The 16,909-nt window shown below is 38.1% G+C and overlaps 1 protein-coding gene across 1 annotated transcript; it reads right to left on the bottom strand.

The window, feature by feature from the left end:
• Positions 1 to 215: 215 nt before the first annotated feature.
• Positions 216 to 1,990, bottom strand: LOC140965731 (uncharacterized). The gene is made up of 2 exons (XM_073425879.1): positions 786 to 1,990; positions 216 to 603 (listed from the first exon to the last, which is right to left on the bottom strand). Exons 1-2 carry the CDS (start codon positions 1,988 to 1,990, stop codon positions 216 to 218), a joined length of 1,593 nt encoding a protein of 530 aa, XP_073281980.1.
• Between the last annotated feature and the right edge of the window lie 14,919 nt (positions 1,991 to 16,909).

Genomic DNA, 16,909 nt, shown 5'->3' on the forward strand with positions numbered 1-16,909 from the left:
ACTGCGGCTAACTCAAGGTCGCGGGTTAGGTAATTTTGCTTATACAGTTTCAATTGCCTTGATGCAAAGGAAATTACTCTTCTTTCTTGCATGAGCACATATCTTAGACCTTTCTTTGACGCATCTCTGTAATTGAAGAAAAATCATTGCCCTCATCAGGCAGCACTACCACTATTGTGGTTGCAAGTTTCCTCTTTAAAGTTTCAAAACTTTTCTCACATTCTTTGCTCCTTGAGTTCAGCTGGCGCCATCCTGTAAGGTGCTTTAGAGATTGGTGCTGCACCAGGGACTAGATTAATTTCGAACTCAACTTCGCGGTCCGGGACTGTCCCTGGGAGTTCTTCTGGAAAAACATCCGGGAACTCACATACTATTGGGATGTCTTCTGTCCTCAGTTCGACCTCTCCTTGCACTTCGCTGACCATTGCTAGGTGGACGTCTTCTCCGGATTTCATGGCCTTCCATGCCTGAGAAGCGGAAAGGGGTGATTTCCGTTCCTTGGATTTACCATGATACACAATCTCTTCTTGATTTGGAGTTCGGAGCTTAACTCTTTTCCCTTTACAGTCCACTATTGCATTGTATTGGCTAACCAATCCATCCCTAAAATGATGTCGAAGTCGACCATAACTAATTGTATCAGGTCGGCACTGAAAGTCTGATTAGCGATACCGATCTTACAACCCTTGTGCATTTCATGGGTTTCTATGGTTTTACTCGTAGGTGTGGCTATCCGAAAAGGTTCAGCTAGAGATTCGGGCTTAAGTCCTAATTTCTTAGCAAACCTCTTAGACACAAAAGAGTGCGTAGCACCACAGTCAAATAATGCATAAGAATGTACTTTTTGAAGTAAGATGGTACCTGATACGACTTCATTGGCGTCGTCCGCCTCCTCTTGGTTCATAGCGAACACCCTGACATTAGGCTTATTCTCTTTTGGTTTGCTGGGGTTAGCTCCCACATTCGGCCCAGTTCCCTTGTTGGGCCCAGTTGCTTGGTTGGCGGCCGTAGGACAATCCGCGATCCTGTGCCCTGCTTTCCCACATCCGAAGCACGCACCACTGGCTCTTCGACATTCCCCGGGGTGTTTGAAACCGCACTTCGGGCATGGCTTGGGTCCTTGATGGTTGGCCGCTGAGGTTTGCCCTGAGGGAGGTCCGCCTGATTGGTTTGGCTTTCTGAACTTCTGACCGCCCTGAGAAGATTGACCGGCATGAGGTCGCTTGTTCTTATTCTCTCCCTCCCTGCGGCGGATGTCGGTTTCAGCTCGGATAGCTGCGCCCATAAGTTCTGCAAAATTGGCGGGCTGATAAACTGCTAAGGCTGACTGGATTCTACTGTTTAATCCTCTCTTGAAGCGGTGCAACTTCAAAACTTCGTCTGCCATGATGGCCGGAGCATAAGACCCGAGTGCATTAAACTGGGAGGTGTATTCCACAACTGACATGTCTGGGGCTTGAGTGAGATTTTCAAATTCACTCAGCTTCTGCAATCTGACTTCCGGCGGATAGTACTGTTTCAGAAATGTTTCTCGGAAGTTCTGCCACGTGACTGGTCCTGTAGCGGTCATGGCTGGCGAGACTGCTTCCCACCACTTAGCTGCTTTGTCTTCCAGAAAAGGCACGATCACATCCACCTTGAGTGCCTCGGGAACTTCCAATAGCCTCAACTGAGTCTCGACACTCTTTAGCCAACTTTGGCCAACTTCAGGATCGGCGTCCCCTCTGAATATCGGACACCTGTTCTTACGAAGGGACTCGTAATGAAATTTGACTCCATTTGGTGGTGGGGGAGGAGGTGGTTGATTGGCGTTCGGGTTTCCCAACCCTTGCAGTGTTGTTGCTACTATGGTGGCTATGGCCATGAGATCAGCTTGGCTTAGGCCTACCCTGGGAGGTGGATTTCCGCCCGTATTTGGATCTTCGTTGTAGTCATCGCGGTTGTTGGCGTACCGCGGGTTGCGATTGTTTCGTGGAGGTCTTCCGGCCATTTCCTACAATCGCAAGTTCTAATAATTGTACGAGTAGGTTTCATGCAATAGATTGCGCAGAAGTAAATTGAAATCAATGGAACAAATAGAATATTTTATTGATTTCTTAAACAGGAAAATAAATGAACATGACCAATCTAAATAAATGTACTGAAGAAAAGAAAATGTAGCAACAACGGGAATAAACTACTAAGAATGGTTCACTAAAACACTCTAATCCGCTATCTCTCCATTCCCTATAGCCACGTCAGGTGGGGCTTCTTCCTCCTCGGGATCCTCAGGCATCTCTGGGTCTAAGAACTCTGCAAGCTGCATCTGAAGACTCTGATTTTCCGATTCCAACTCTGCAATCTCTTCCCTGTGGGTCAGAATCTTTCCTATCGCGTCATTCAATTCATTTCTTGTATGTGCGCAGTTTGCTTCATTCTTCTGGATGAGCTCCTTCTCCTTTGCTTTCCTTTCGTCTACCTCCTTGGATAGCCTTTGGTTATTTTCAGATAAGTGCATGATTACATTCCAGGATTCTTCAATTTTCTTCTTATCCCTCATCCGTGCTTGACGGGCTTCAGCCAGTTCTATGGTGCGTCTATCCAATTCCTCTTTTGCTTGCTTAGCTTGACCCCTCGTTATTTATAATGTCTCTCGCAGTTCGCAGTTATGTTCCTTGACGAGCTCGAACATTTCAAAGACCTCATCGATCCTCTTTTCCGCTGCCATCAACTTGGTAGTCAGATTCTCCACTTGTTGCCTCCTCTCAAGATTATTAGCTCTCAGCCTCCTGATAGTCCTGTCCTGGTTGCCTAGGGCCAATTCCTTTAGATGTATAGCAGCCTGAGCGTGCGTGCGATGCTGGTGGTAGTCCAACTGAATAGTCTCCCTATGAGTAATCGGGGCTACCTTCTTACGGGCAGTGACACGCATGCGAGCCATTTCCTGGAAACAATAAAAAGGAAATGCTCAGAATATCATATATAGGATAGAATAAAAATATCAAGGTCATATAGAGTCAAGTATATAAAAATAATTAAAATTTTCGAAAATTTCCAAAAATGGAAAGTTTTGAGATAGACATAGGGATTCGAAGCATATGTCGAGAGGATTCCAGAACAGTTGACGGAATCGAATTCGGAGTTTTCTACGAAAAGTTATAGGGGTTACGAAACTTTCCTAAAACGGCAAAAACGACGTTTCGGAAGCCTAAACGAAGGAATTTCGCGATTTTGACCCCTGCCTCACGACTTTAGGGTGGTGACTATCGATCGTTGGGCCGTTTCGGAGGGAATAGCATCGGCCTCGAGTGAAAATTCCACAGAAAATTTTTTCGTTTTTTTTTTTTTTCGAAAATCGATTCTTCCACTCGGATTATGAACCTGGCGCCTCTGATACCACTTAAATGTCACGCCCCGAAACCGGGGTTGGTCGACATCGGCGTTGTTCATCAATCACACAATCGAAAAACAACCAGCCTCGTAGCACAGTGTAAACCGAAACCAGTTTATTTCATAAATTCGCAAAGTTTGGACATTGTCTTTACAACTGAAAAATAAATAAATGCGGAAACGTTTTACATGAAAATTAAACTTCTAAAATTCGAAAATAATGAGAACATGGCCAAGACTAATCTCGAGATCACCATCCCCAGAATTGTTCCGACTCTTCTTCCTCAACATGTTCTTCTGATTTATCTGGGGAGGGGAGAGTAAGGGGTGAGTATTTTGGGAAATACTCAGCAAGTGGGGGCCGTTCGAGTACACAACAACATGCACATATATTTTCGAAATACACACACACGCACACCATGCATATTTGACTCATACCACATTCGTATCCTTGACCTGACACTGAGATTCCTCTACTTTCAATGGTTTACTGAATTCAGTCCCTAATTTTTATTCCTCTAAGGGGGCGAGGCCGAATCGGTTATATCCCCACCGTATGAGGGTCATATCATAGTTGGGATTCCCTCCCATATCAAGTTGAATCCTCACAGTGTCAACATAAAACCCATGCAGAAATCATAACCAGAAGGGGNCATGCATAAAATTTCGAAATCACATGACTTGCATAACATCATTCGTATCACATGCATAACATTGACCAGACACTGAGATTCCTCAACTTTCTATGGTTTACTGATATCAGTCCCTAATTTTTACTCCTCTAAGGGGACGAGGCCGAATCGGTTATATCCCCACCGTATGAGGGTCATATCATAGTTGGGATTCCCTCCCATATACAGTCGAACCCTCACAGTGTCCAAAACCACATGACAACCAACACAAGAATGGAGNTCCGGAAAATCAGCTGTCTTTAAAAATTCTTTGTGCCTTATTGAACCGTTGGATCGGTCTCAAAATTTCACAGTACGTTCAAATATTCGTCAAATACATTATGAACGGTGGAGATCAGGTTTGGAAGTGGTTTAATCTGCTTATGGATGAAAAACCGTAGGTATGCTGTTTTTCACCTGGAATTTGAGCAGATTTCTTGCTAAGGCTATAAACGAAAAACTAACCGTTGGATTTGGCCGAAATTTTGATATGTTGTTCGAAACATATGGAAGAACATTCTGAACGGTGAAGATCGGATTCCGAGTACCCGAGCAAGAGAAACGAATTTCTGAACTTGGACGGAATTTTGATGACTCGTGCAGAATTTTTGGAGAGGAATTTCGAAAATAATGGAGAGAAAACTCGAAAATTGAGGTGTAAATTCTGAATGAGAGCTTCTCCTATTTATAGAGAGGTGGATGTTATCCTGATCGTGTATTATCCTCGCGTTTGAACTTTGAATCAAACTTTAAATCTAGGATAATTATCATTCTTTTATCCGTGAATTTGGATAATATTTTGAATCTAAATATCCATCCCTTGGATATTTCCAAGTTTAAGGATCATATTATCCTCTGCTTAATCTTTATCCGTGTATATCAAATCTTAGATCTTTATCTGGTAAAAATCTTTCTAACTTTGAATTTATATCTCTAACTGTATCTGCTTATATCCAAATTCCTTATTTAAATTCTTGGATTGTGATAGACTTATTTATTATCTCAAGTTCCAAATATATGCACAATATTATCTTAAATCTTGCTCCAAAAATATTGTGCACGATATATTTATCCACCCAACTTTAGATAACTTGGAAATCTTACATCTTAAATAAAATAATGAGATAGATACCCAAAGATTGAATAATCCTAGCACACTTAAATTACAAAAAATATTATCACGATTACAAAATCTTGGGTTTTACAGGTTGAAGTTGTGCATAAAATGTTAGGAATCGATCCAATGAATTTTACTATGAAGTTGTCAACCAAATATTCATTCATGGAGAGATCATCTTGGCATGAAATTCATCTAATTCTCGGTGATGATGATGCTTTAGAGTTTATAATGCAATGTGACAATATGCATATGTTGCATTTATACGTGGAAGCAAATTCAATTGATCATCATATTGGTTTTGATGAACCGGAATCCTACGTTCCACATACATCCGATTCAAGGTTCAATAACGGACCCGATACTTTTTCATATGGTGGTTTTCATGATCTAGAATCTTATGTTCCACAGTTCACTGAAGGACGCAACAATATAAATTTTGATAATGTAAGTGGGTCGTGTGATCAATATATCACTGGCTCGTCGGAACAAAATCATGCTCTATATTAGCCGAATACGACATTAAATACGAGGGCTTATTGTCCGGATCTGGCCACTAATGATGATATTTCTAGGAGTGATATTGAACCCGATATGTCATATTGCGAGTCTGAAGAAGAAGAAGTGAATGACGATGAAGATGTGAATACACATTCAAATCCTGATGAGGGGACATCATCTGCTCAACCACCTCGTGAGACGTTACAGAGGCAAACCATACCATTTTTTTCTAACAATTTTGAAATGCCATCATTTTTCAATAAAGTATTTGGGGAAGAGCCTCTTGATTCTGTCGGTGTATCTTCTGGAATGCGAACAAGCTGTTATAATCCAGGGTGACGTGAATTATGCGTAAATATGTTATTTAAAGATAAGAATGATCTCATTGCATCTGTGAAGGATTATTCCATTAGAGTTGTTAGGCGTGAGTATCGTGTCGTGGATAGCACACGCAGTTTGTGGAAATTACGTTGCAGAAATCATTCTTCTACGGTCATTTGTCGATGGGGTCTACGGGCTTCTTTAAAGTTCAAAACTGGTTATTGAAAAATAACAAAATATGGTGGGTCTCACACATGTATATCTACCAATGTTGGTATAGACCATCAGAACTTGAACAGTGATATGATGGCACAATGCTATTGGGAGTTGTTCGTTGTGATCCTTCATACGAGATTAAGTATTGTTGTAACGCCCCGAAAATTCGAAAGTCCACGCGAACTACATTCATACAAGTTATTAAATTCTTTTATATTTTAAATTAAATGTTTTAATTTCATGAGTTAATTTTGTTGTGCATATTTACATGTTTAAAATAAATTTTTCTACATAGTTGTATTAAAATGTATTTTTAAAGGTTATTCGAGTTGCAATCGAGTAACGGAGACCGAGTGCTGAAAAATAAAAATATTTTTATTTGTTAATTGTTTTTAATTATTTAAAATATGGGTAATTCTTTTTCTTATTTTTTAAAATAAGGGGTTTTGAGGTGATTTTATACGCCGAGACGTAATTTTTATCGGTGTTGTATTTTCAACCAAAATGCAAACGTTTTGGCAACCCGTCTAATAAATTCACAAACTTATTTAAGAAAAATTATTTTAAATATTTTAATTAAATACTAATGGGCTAATTGGGCCTATTTAACATGATTAATGGGCCTAAGCTAGTAATTAGAGTTTGATTAGGGTTTTAAACAATATTTAAAATCTAAAAACCTACCTCTTGCGCACAATTCCCACGCCCCACACCCCTAAATTATTCAAACACTCTTTCCCTCTAATCACACGACACACACACACCATTTTGAAAGAGAAATTCGTAAGCCTTCAAGAAAATTCAAGCCAAGGATCTTCGGGCCGTCGTTCTTCATTCGTCAACGAATAATCGTGCGTCAAATACGCAAAGGCACGCCATATTCTTTCCTTCAATCATATATCACATCATAGTATTTATTTAATTGAGTGTTTGCATGAAAAACAAGTGCATCATGAAACAGTTTCCTTTTTGCACAATATGTGAATTTTTAAAGCATGTATTTGGTCCAAAATCATGTGTATTATGTTATTAAGGGGCTGCCATGACTAGGGGATGGATTAAGGGGGGCTTACACGAGTTTAAGAAGTCCTATACATGCACGAAAACATGCTGCACACACATGAAAACAAGCTGGAATGAATTTGCTGTCAAAGGGAACTAAGGGCTCGGTTAAACGGAGGATTCGCTGCATGGCTAGGTTTGGCTGGACCAGGGCTAAGCTAGGGTCATGCTTGGGTCAAGGAAAGAGTCGTAGCCACGCTAGGACTCGAACACCAGGGCTGGTAAGGAGTCCTAGCAAGCTAGGACTCCAACCCGTTAAGCCCCAAGGAAAGTTGCGCAGGGTTTAGCAGTTGGGAAGGGGTAGATGGCTCGGCCCGGGGTCTTTGGGCTGGGCTAGGTCTAGTCCTTAGGGTCCTAGGTGGGTGCACTACGGGTTGGTTTGAGGTCTGGTTCTGTGGCTAGGTCCTAGGCATGAGTTCAAGGAATCCTTGCCAACAAGGAGTCTTGGCCAGGTTGTGTTGCTGGTTGGGGGGCTTCGGTTTTGGTGATTGGGTTGGTTCCTAAGAGTGCTAAGAGTCCTGTAGGGTCCACAGGGGGTCTGGCTCGAAGTTGGCTCACGATGGTTTGAGCTTGGCTCGAGGAAAAACGAACATGGCTCAAGGGTAGTCTAGGTGGGTTTATTGGCTGTTTCTGCAGCTTATGTTTGGCTTCGGTTTTGGAGCTTAGGGGCAGGCCCAATGGGTTCTAAGGGTCCAAGATGGTTCCTAGATGGGTTGGCTTGGGTTTGGCTCAAGGTGGCTCGGGCGTTGCTCGAGTATTTAGGGAGATGGCTCGGTGTGTTCGTATAGGTGTCAATTTCGAATTTAATAAGACTAAAATTGAATCAATGGGTCCACAGGTGTGGCTCATGATTTGGAAGGGTAGAATAAATAATAAAAATTCTATGTTTAAAATTTGGGATCAAAATATGGAGTTTCGGATTTGTTCGGATTTAATCGCCGCACGAAACACTAATTAAAGAATTAATTGAAAAATCTAGATTTAAGCTTAATAAAATTATAGAAATTTATATTTAAGCTTAAATAATTATTAAAAGTCTAAGTTTTTAATTTGGGAATTTTATATTAAGGCTTGGTTTAATTCGGGATTAAAACGCAGTAATATGCTATATTTAAAGAATAAATTAAAAGTCCTCGATTTAAGCTAAATAAAAATATGAGAAATTTTATGTAAGCTTAATTAATTATTTGGGACATGTAAGTGTCAATGAAATTAAGAAAAGGTCAAAAACGTGAAATTTTACGTCTAAGGGTAAAACAGTCATTTTACACCTAAAAATTAGTAAACGTCATGGCAGTGTCGTGAATGCTATTTTATATACTAATATGATTATTTTCAATGATTATCGATGTTTAAATGTTTATGAAATTTTATATGTTAAAACGATTATTTGAAATGTTTATTGATTTTAATATGTTAAAATGTTATTTTAAAAGATTTTTATGATTTTTATATGTTAAAACGTTTATTTTAAATGTTTACGGATTTTTTATGATTTAATATTGACATTTAAAAGATATGTTACATGCTTGGTTTAAAAGAAAAAAAGATATTATATACATGTTTTTATTAAGTGATGGAAATACAACATGTTGAAGGATGAGAAGAGATTGTGACTAAATACGATTATATGTTGGAAATATCATGAGGGTTATGGTCCTAGTGAGATATCAACGATCGTGTTTCCTTGGATTCGGATACGAACACGAATACGTTAATATGTTAATACGTTGGCCAAGTCCTAGTTGACCGGTGAGAGTGTCGCTGGTGTCCACGCCGCCCAGTGCTCTAGTTTTCTCTATATGGATCCATCGCCCAATACGATTAAGAATACGAGTCACAATCATGATCTGAATTCAACAAACTGGAATATGAATATGTTGATATGAATACGAATATGTTGATATGAATATTGATACGAATATGAATATGTTTATGTTTATATAAAAATAGTTATGAAAATGTTTATGCAAAAGTTTATGAAAATCTTTATGAAAATATTTACGAAAATGTTATTGTTTTAAAGTTTATGTATCTTCATGAAAACGATATTTTAAGTACAAGTATTTTTCACTGTTACATGTGATCTGTATATGTAGTACTTGTTATCAAGTTTATGATGTGTTGAGTCTTTAGACTCACTAGGTGTGATTGATGCAGATGGTTATGGAGGTCTTGATGGTTGACTTTGCGGGACTGAAGGTGCACATAACCCGATGACCGACGCTAATTTTCCGCACTAGTTTATGATTATGTTTTATGTCAAGAATATTTTTACGACTATTTATTTATGTTTATGAGACATTTTTGAGATGTTATAGTATGAGCTATACTTTTCAAATAATGTTTTTGGGTTTGGTAAAACGATTAACGATTTTACGATTCAAACTATTTTCCTTTGATTTTAAATGTTAGTTGGTTGTTTTTAAAATGGTGCAAGATATATTTAAATTATTTATATATATATGTATATTTTAAATTATGGAGATTAAGGAGAAAAAAAAAATTTCTAGCACGATTTAAGAAAACGAATAGCAGACGTATCAATTTCATTGAAAATGTGAAATATAAATATGGATATCAAATCTCGTATACGAAGGCATGGCGAAGTTTGAAACGTGCTGTGGAAATTGCTTATAGTACATGGGAGAGCTTCGTTCAATTACTTCAAAAATATATGCGTGCTCTGTCCAAATATAATCCGAGAACATGTGTGGAGTGGAAGTATCTCAGATCCAACAATGAAATTTTAAAGACACTAAACTATGTTTTCTGGGCATTTCAGCCGTGTATTGATGGGTTTCGGCATTGTCGAAAAATTGTTAGTGTCAATGGTACACGCTTGTATACCAAATAAAAGCACAAAATTTTGCTGTCACTCTTGATGCGAACAGTCAGGTTCTACCGCTAGCATTTGCTATTGTGGATGAAGAAACATCAGATTCTTGGATAATCTTGGACGACATGTCGTTTGTGGTGAAAATGGTGTGTGCATAATTTCTTATAGGCATAAGGGACTTGTGCTAGCAACTGAAGATCTACCCTATTTTCAACCTCCTTATGGTGTGCATCGTTTTTTTTTTGAGACATGTGTGTTCAAGTTTTAATGATAAATTAAAAGACTTGCATTTGAAAGATTTATGCTGGTAGGCAGGCACACAAAATCAAATTTGTAAGTTTGAAGCAACAATGGAGGCAATCAAGAACAAAAAAATTTTGGCTCACAGATATTTTGACGGAATTGCGAAAAAAAAATGGAGTATGACTCATGACGGTGGTTGGAGTCATGGGGTGATGACAACCAATATGTCGGAGTGTTTAAATAGTGTGTTAAAGGGTGCTCATAGACTTCCTCTATTTGCGATAGTACACTTGACACTTCTGAGTAGGGGTGGACGCGGGTCGGGTATCCGAAATGTCGGGTAGTAAAATTTACTACCCGACACTAACCCAATCGGGTATTTCGGGTACCCCAAAAAAAAAACCATTTTTTTAAAAAAATTTTTGAAAAAATATATGTAATTTTCACATTTCACAAAAAATCATGTCATTTTATCGAGTTATGGCTAGTCATTATATCATGTTATGGCTAGTAAATTAAAAAAACACATGTATTTTTCACATTTCACAAAAAAATCATGTCATTATATTATTTTACGATTAGTCATTTGTCATTATATCGGGTTATGACTAGCCACAAAAAACATACATGTATTTTTTAATTGAATAGACGGATAGACCCATAAAAAAATTTTCGGGTACCCGATACCCGATCGGATATCGGTAAAATACCCGAACCCGAACCTGATAATGCCGGGTACCCGATGAACCCGATTTTTTTAAAAAATAACCAACCCCGTCGGGTGATTGGATCGGGTATCCAATACCCGAGAATAAACACCCACCCCTACTTCTGAGGTGTGTACAATATTTCATTGAACGTGTGACAAGAGGTGGTCGTATGGTTCAGGAAAATCAGTTGTGGTCAGATTATGCATGTCGGAAGTATGAGAAATGGGCGAGAAAATCTAATGAACATCGTGTTGACAAATTTGATGTACGTAAGCAAACTGCTTCGGTTGCGACTGTAGGAAGACCAAGTCATGCCAACTTATGCCGGTGGTAATTTTATCAACGAGTGATTGTTCACGTGTACTATCGCCCGGTCCTTTGTAATCCAGTCTTCGAAACGAATATTTTGCGCCCGAGCGGTAAGATTTTACCGCCCTAATTTTACTCGAGTGCCCCCCCTTCCCTCTACACCAGCAGCTTATCTCGTGAAAGAGCAGCAGCCACCAGCTCCTCGGTTTTTCCTCCATTTTCTTTCAAACAAGCTACTTCCCCGCTTCTCTGGTGCTTCCCCGACGCGCATTCCTTTAAGTTTTCGAGCATCTACACATCAAGGCACGCTTGTATTTTCATTTTCTTCTCATACAAGCCATAAGTATGCTGAAATTTATGTATTTGTATGAAAATTTTATGATCTACATCATTCTTACGTTTTTGAAGAGGTTTGACATGAAACGTTGCATTTTTAAGCCTCATACTCACGTTTTCTTTGTGTGGTTGCAAGGGCTGCCAAGTTCTTGTTGTTAAGAGGATATGAATGGTGTTTTAATGCTGTCATAGTGCTGGAGTCGATAAAATGCAGGTGCTAGATGAAGGCCGAGATTTGGTGCACTTGGCGGCAAGAGTTTCGAGAGGTTTTGGTGCAAAGTAGGGTAGACTCGGTTGAAAAGAAGCTGAACTAGGCCAAGGTGCGATCCATGAGGGTCCAACCGAGGTCCAGGGGAGGTCTCAACACAGCTGGTCTCGAGTGGAAGAGGGGTCCCTAAGTTAGGAACCGATGCGCTCCAAGGGAGGCTTGGCCGTGCGTTTCTTTTGATGGTTTGAGAGGCGCGCTTGCATGGGGCTGAAGGCTAGGCTTAGTTGAGTCCATTAGGGTATGGTCTTTGTCATAAATGGTCTGGTTCAAGTCTGGTTGGGGTGGTTATCGAGCTAGGGCCGAGAATTGGTAAGTAGGTTTTTCGAGTTGTTGGTGCTGGAAATTTCAATAGCTTGCAGCGAGGTTTTGGGGACTTTGGGTGGTTCGAATTAGAGAGTTTTTGGTTTACTTTGATGATATTAAGTGGTGTTTTTAAGTTGGGAGAAATGTAGTTAAGTTTCGGGTCGATTCAGGTTAAAACCGAGACCCCGGTCAATGTTTTAAAACGAATCGGTTAAGTTTTTAAAAGGACTCGAGTTTATGCTTAAGTAATGCTTATAAATATATTTTGGGATGTTTTAAGGAGTTTTGCAGGCTTCGGGTTGAAATTTAGAGGTCCAGGGGTAAAACGGTCATTTTGGGTTTCCGGGGGCAAAATGGTCATTTTACACCTGGGGTTATTTTTTTTGTCTTGACAGCGCCCCGAGCACAATTTTATCATGCTTTTTAAATGTTTATGTATCGTGATTATGATTTTTTGTGAAATTATGAAAAATGCGTTGCATGCTTGATTTTAAGAAAAATTTACGCATATGCATAATTTTTTGATAAGTGATGAAAATGATGATGTTTTGAAAGATGAAAATTAGTTGTGACTAACGATATATATGTAAATGCTGATGATGAGGCTTAGGCACAGTTGATGGGTAATACTGTCACTGATGTCCGACAGCCGTCGGGTACCACGGTTTTAGATAGATGGATCCATCGTATAATGATGAACGATGTTACGAAAGTCACAACTATTGAACTGAATTCAATTAAAAGAAAGGTATATGTATATGATGTTACGATGAGCTGTTTTGACATGTTATGATTTCATATGGCACGTTTACATTTACGCTTTTAAAGCTCATGAAAGGTATGTTGATTACAGTATATTTTTCACTGTTGTGTGCTGTGTATATGTACTTTTTATTCCATTACAGGTGTGCTGAGTCTTTATACTCACTAGACGTGTGTGATGCAGGTGAGCATGTTTATGAGGGAACTGGAGGTTCCGAACTCTGAGTAGGCAGGACTGGATGTGTGCGCACAACCCGGGGTCAACATTTCTTCCGCACATTATGATTTTTGAGATTTGAGAGGACATGGGCATTGCTATTCATTGGTTTTGATACGATGATGATTACTAGGATTTTTAGTCGTTGTTTAAGCATTTTCTGTTGGTCAAGTTTGGCCATTTTAAACTACAGTATTTTAAATTGTCAAATATTTACGATTATTTTTAAATGGTATATTTTTCAGTAGGGCTGCATGCATGTAAAATATTTAGATGTTTATTTTCGAAAATGTGAGCTGTACAAAAAAAATTGCTTTGTATTTTAAATTAGTAGATGTTACACAACAATACAAATGATATATTTCTAATAAGTAGAAGAATCATCATCAGAATTACAATGATACAAATGACTTCTGATTCCACAACCGGGTGGATTGAGTCTTCTCGTCCCTCTACGCAATCCAACATATTCAGGATTTTGCACATTTGAGTAATCTGAAAAAGTGATAGGTGAAATAACATTCCTCTTTGGTCGCATATCACGGACAAGATGCCGAGGACCAACATTAAGCAGATTTGTGAAACTTTGTATGTTTGACCAAAATGGAGTTTGATAATCCGGATGACCAAACGAATGTAAGTCAGCTCCTGATGACCCAGATGACCAAGTATTACCAATAAAACTTGATGCACTAGCAATCCCCGAATCACTGAGAAAACCAGGTGGAGTAGTAGAGGGTTCTGCAATATTAAACTCAGTTGACGGAACACTAGTGGCAAACCCACTTGGTTGCCTAACCATGTCACTTTCCCACCCGAATGATGACTGATGCGAAAAAAGAGAAGGCATATTGAAATTTTGTTGGACATTAAATTGCCAGGCAAAAGTATTGTATGAATATGGTTGAAAACCAACATCATTAATTGTAGGAGATATAGTACGTACAGTTATTCGATTATACCATTGAAAATAATCTTAATCAGTTTGCCTCGATCTCTTGTGTCGTCCCTCTTTAGCAAGATATCTCAACCTACTTTTCCACATAAGAATTGAATTTTTATTATATTATATCCAATTTGTGTTTCGATGACATGTTCTCATGATATTATGAAGATCATCGTTGTCGGGAGCAGATCCTGGAATAGATTGTCATCTTTTGAATTGTTGCATCACCAGATTAAGACGATGCATCTCCACGATGTCAAAGCAAATAAGTGTAAAAACACATTGTCATATTTTGTTGTCTTATGAATCAATAATCGTCTTTACATATGTCATTCTTCTTGTAAACAATCCAATTAAACTGAAAAAAATATAAAGGATAAAATTTAAAATTAATTTAATCATAATAAATTTTAAAATTCATTTAATCAGAATAAAATATTAAAAATTCAATAAATCTCATTATTGTTCATATGATCCAGAGAATCCCTTATAATTCTTGCAGCATGTGTGGGCGAATGTGTGTAACTAAATCCAATTTTCCACCAACAATTTAACAAATACAATTACATTTAAAAAAATTATATGAGATATACATTATATTACAAAAATAAATTTTAAATATTACCGTGCACCATATGGAGAAACTAGAACAATAGCATCAAGATTAATGGGAGGTACAATTAATGTTAATCCATCTCGGTTGGGGTTAACACATTTAATCCTGTTCCAGGCCGTATCTCCTTATAATAATAAAAAAAGGTAAAAAAAAGTAGCAAAAAAATGTGTTAAATAATCGCAATGCATTATTTATACCTGCATGATATACAAAGGTCCAGCCATTGTAGTATTTTCTATACATGTTGCGTTACACAGCTCACGGTATAGAAATATTAAAACTGCAATACCCCAACTATAAGACTTTACATTATCAATATCCCGTAGCAGTTGCAAAAAAATATGTAACACCCTTCTTCTATTCTTGACGTGATTAGTGATAATTATGCTCATAATTAAAATAGAGTTTGATCGATATACCTATATCATGGAACACTCCAACTTATGGACACTAATTGGATGATTTATAAAAATTTTGACATGATGTCTCTATATTTCGGACGATCCAATAATCCAAGAAATAATTAAATTCGTATAACATATATTCCACAACTTACTTATATAAACATAAACACATATACATCAACATGATCACAAGACAGATGTTTCTTCCACAGTGTTTCTCAATCCTTTTCATATACGAACACACACCTTCACCGCTATACATATAGATATAGACAACGTAAAACTTATTTCAAACACTAGCTTAAAATCAACTATAATAAATATATGCGGAAGCGATGACAATAGCATGTCCAGGTTCTTGTCTAGGTAAGACACTTCACAAGCATCCATTGGTGCACTAGCAATCCTACTCATCTTCATTACCTGATATTGTAATACATGAGTTACGTGAGTTTGTAAAACTCAATAAGTTGTCACTTATGCATATAAATATTCATAGAAGGAACATACATATCAAATCGTGATCAACAACGAATTCTTAAATCATTTCACATCATATATTCAGTCATAACACGTAAACATGTTCTTTTCGTACTTGAGCCTCATTTGTTGACCTTTACTGCTGTGCTTACTTTATTATATAGTTACTACTGCGATAACCATCAGAGTGCCCTGTGACAACCCCACGATCCATGAACATATATTGGCCAATAGGTTGGTGAGCTTAAAACCACCCATGATGTCAACGTGCTCGTATATCATATAATAACATGTTTCATTCATTTTGTACCATTTTCATGTCATGACATATCACATCTCTTGAACATTCATGATCTTTCATATCTAATACATAATAATGATATATGGTGCTATGTTTTCATCAATAAACATATCAACAAAGTACATTTAACTATAATCAATAGAAAACATTTGAAACTCATAATATTACTCATGTATTACTTCAAAACATGCCAACTTACATTCGAAAAATATGAGCACCGGTAGAATAAAGTTCTTTGGTCCTATGCTGTAAAATACATCAATAATTCAATCAGTACCTTCATACTTAAGCATATGGTTGAAAGTTACTCTATATGGTCCTCTACATATGAAAACCAACATTTCATAGGTAAATACTTACAACCCTAGGATACTCTTGTGGAGGAGAGTTCAATTCTAGCTTCAATTTGAGGAAGAAGAAAAGATGGATGATCACTTGAGGGAAGAACTTGGCAAACCCTTCTTTTCTCTCTTGTTTTCTCCCTGAGATTTTATGGTGGAATGGTGAAAAATGGCTGAAGACTCGATACTTATCCATTTCCATCACAAAATCATGTTGCTATCTCACAATTTTTTCCAAGCGACGCTCGAGCGATAACATTCTACCGCTAGGGCGCTGACCATTCTATTGAAACACCGAAATTTGAAATACCAAAAATTTCGGTACATGGGCGCTACAGCGGTAAAATGTGATCGCTCGGGCACGCTTCTGCATGCATCCTCGTCAGTTTTTGCTAAAAACAGACACCTTCTTTTCATAATTTGGAAAAGTGGTCATCATGAAAGTTGTAGCTCTATGTCTTGGATTTCTTCTCCAATTGGCCTCATGTCATGTGAATATTTGGGTAAAGAGTTATGCTCATTCTACCAAAATGTGTCAGTACAGGAACGACGATACACATGACACATTTCGGGGTGA

This window comes from Primulina huaijiensis, unplaced genomic scaffold, assembly GCF_012295235.1.
Source record: "Primulina huaijiensis isolate GDHJ02 unplaced genomic scaffold, ASM1229523v2 scaffold13995_ERROPOS98037+, whole genome shotgun sequence".
Classification (NCBI taxonomy): Eukaryota; Viridiplantae; Streptophyta; class Magnoliopsida; order Lamiales; family Gesneriaceae; genus Primulina; species Primulina huaijiensis.

Coding starts and splice junctions, on each gene's coding strand:
- LOC140965731 (XM_073425879.1), bottom strand. CDS start 1,990: ATGGCCGGAAGACCTCCACGAAACAATCGCAACCCGCGGTACGCCAAC. Junction 604..785: donor CACTCTTTTGTGTCTAAGAG/GTTTGCTAAGAA, acceptor ACATCATTTTAG/GGATGGATTGGTTAGCCAAT.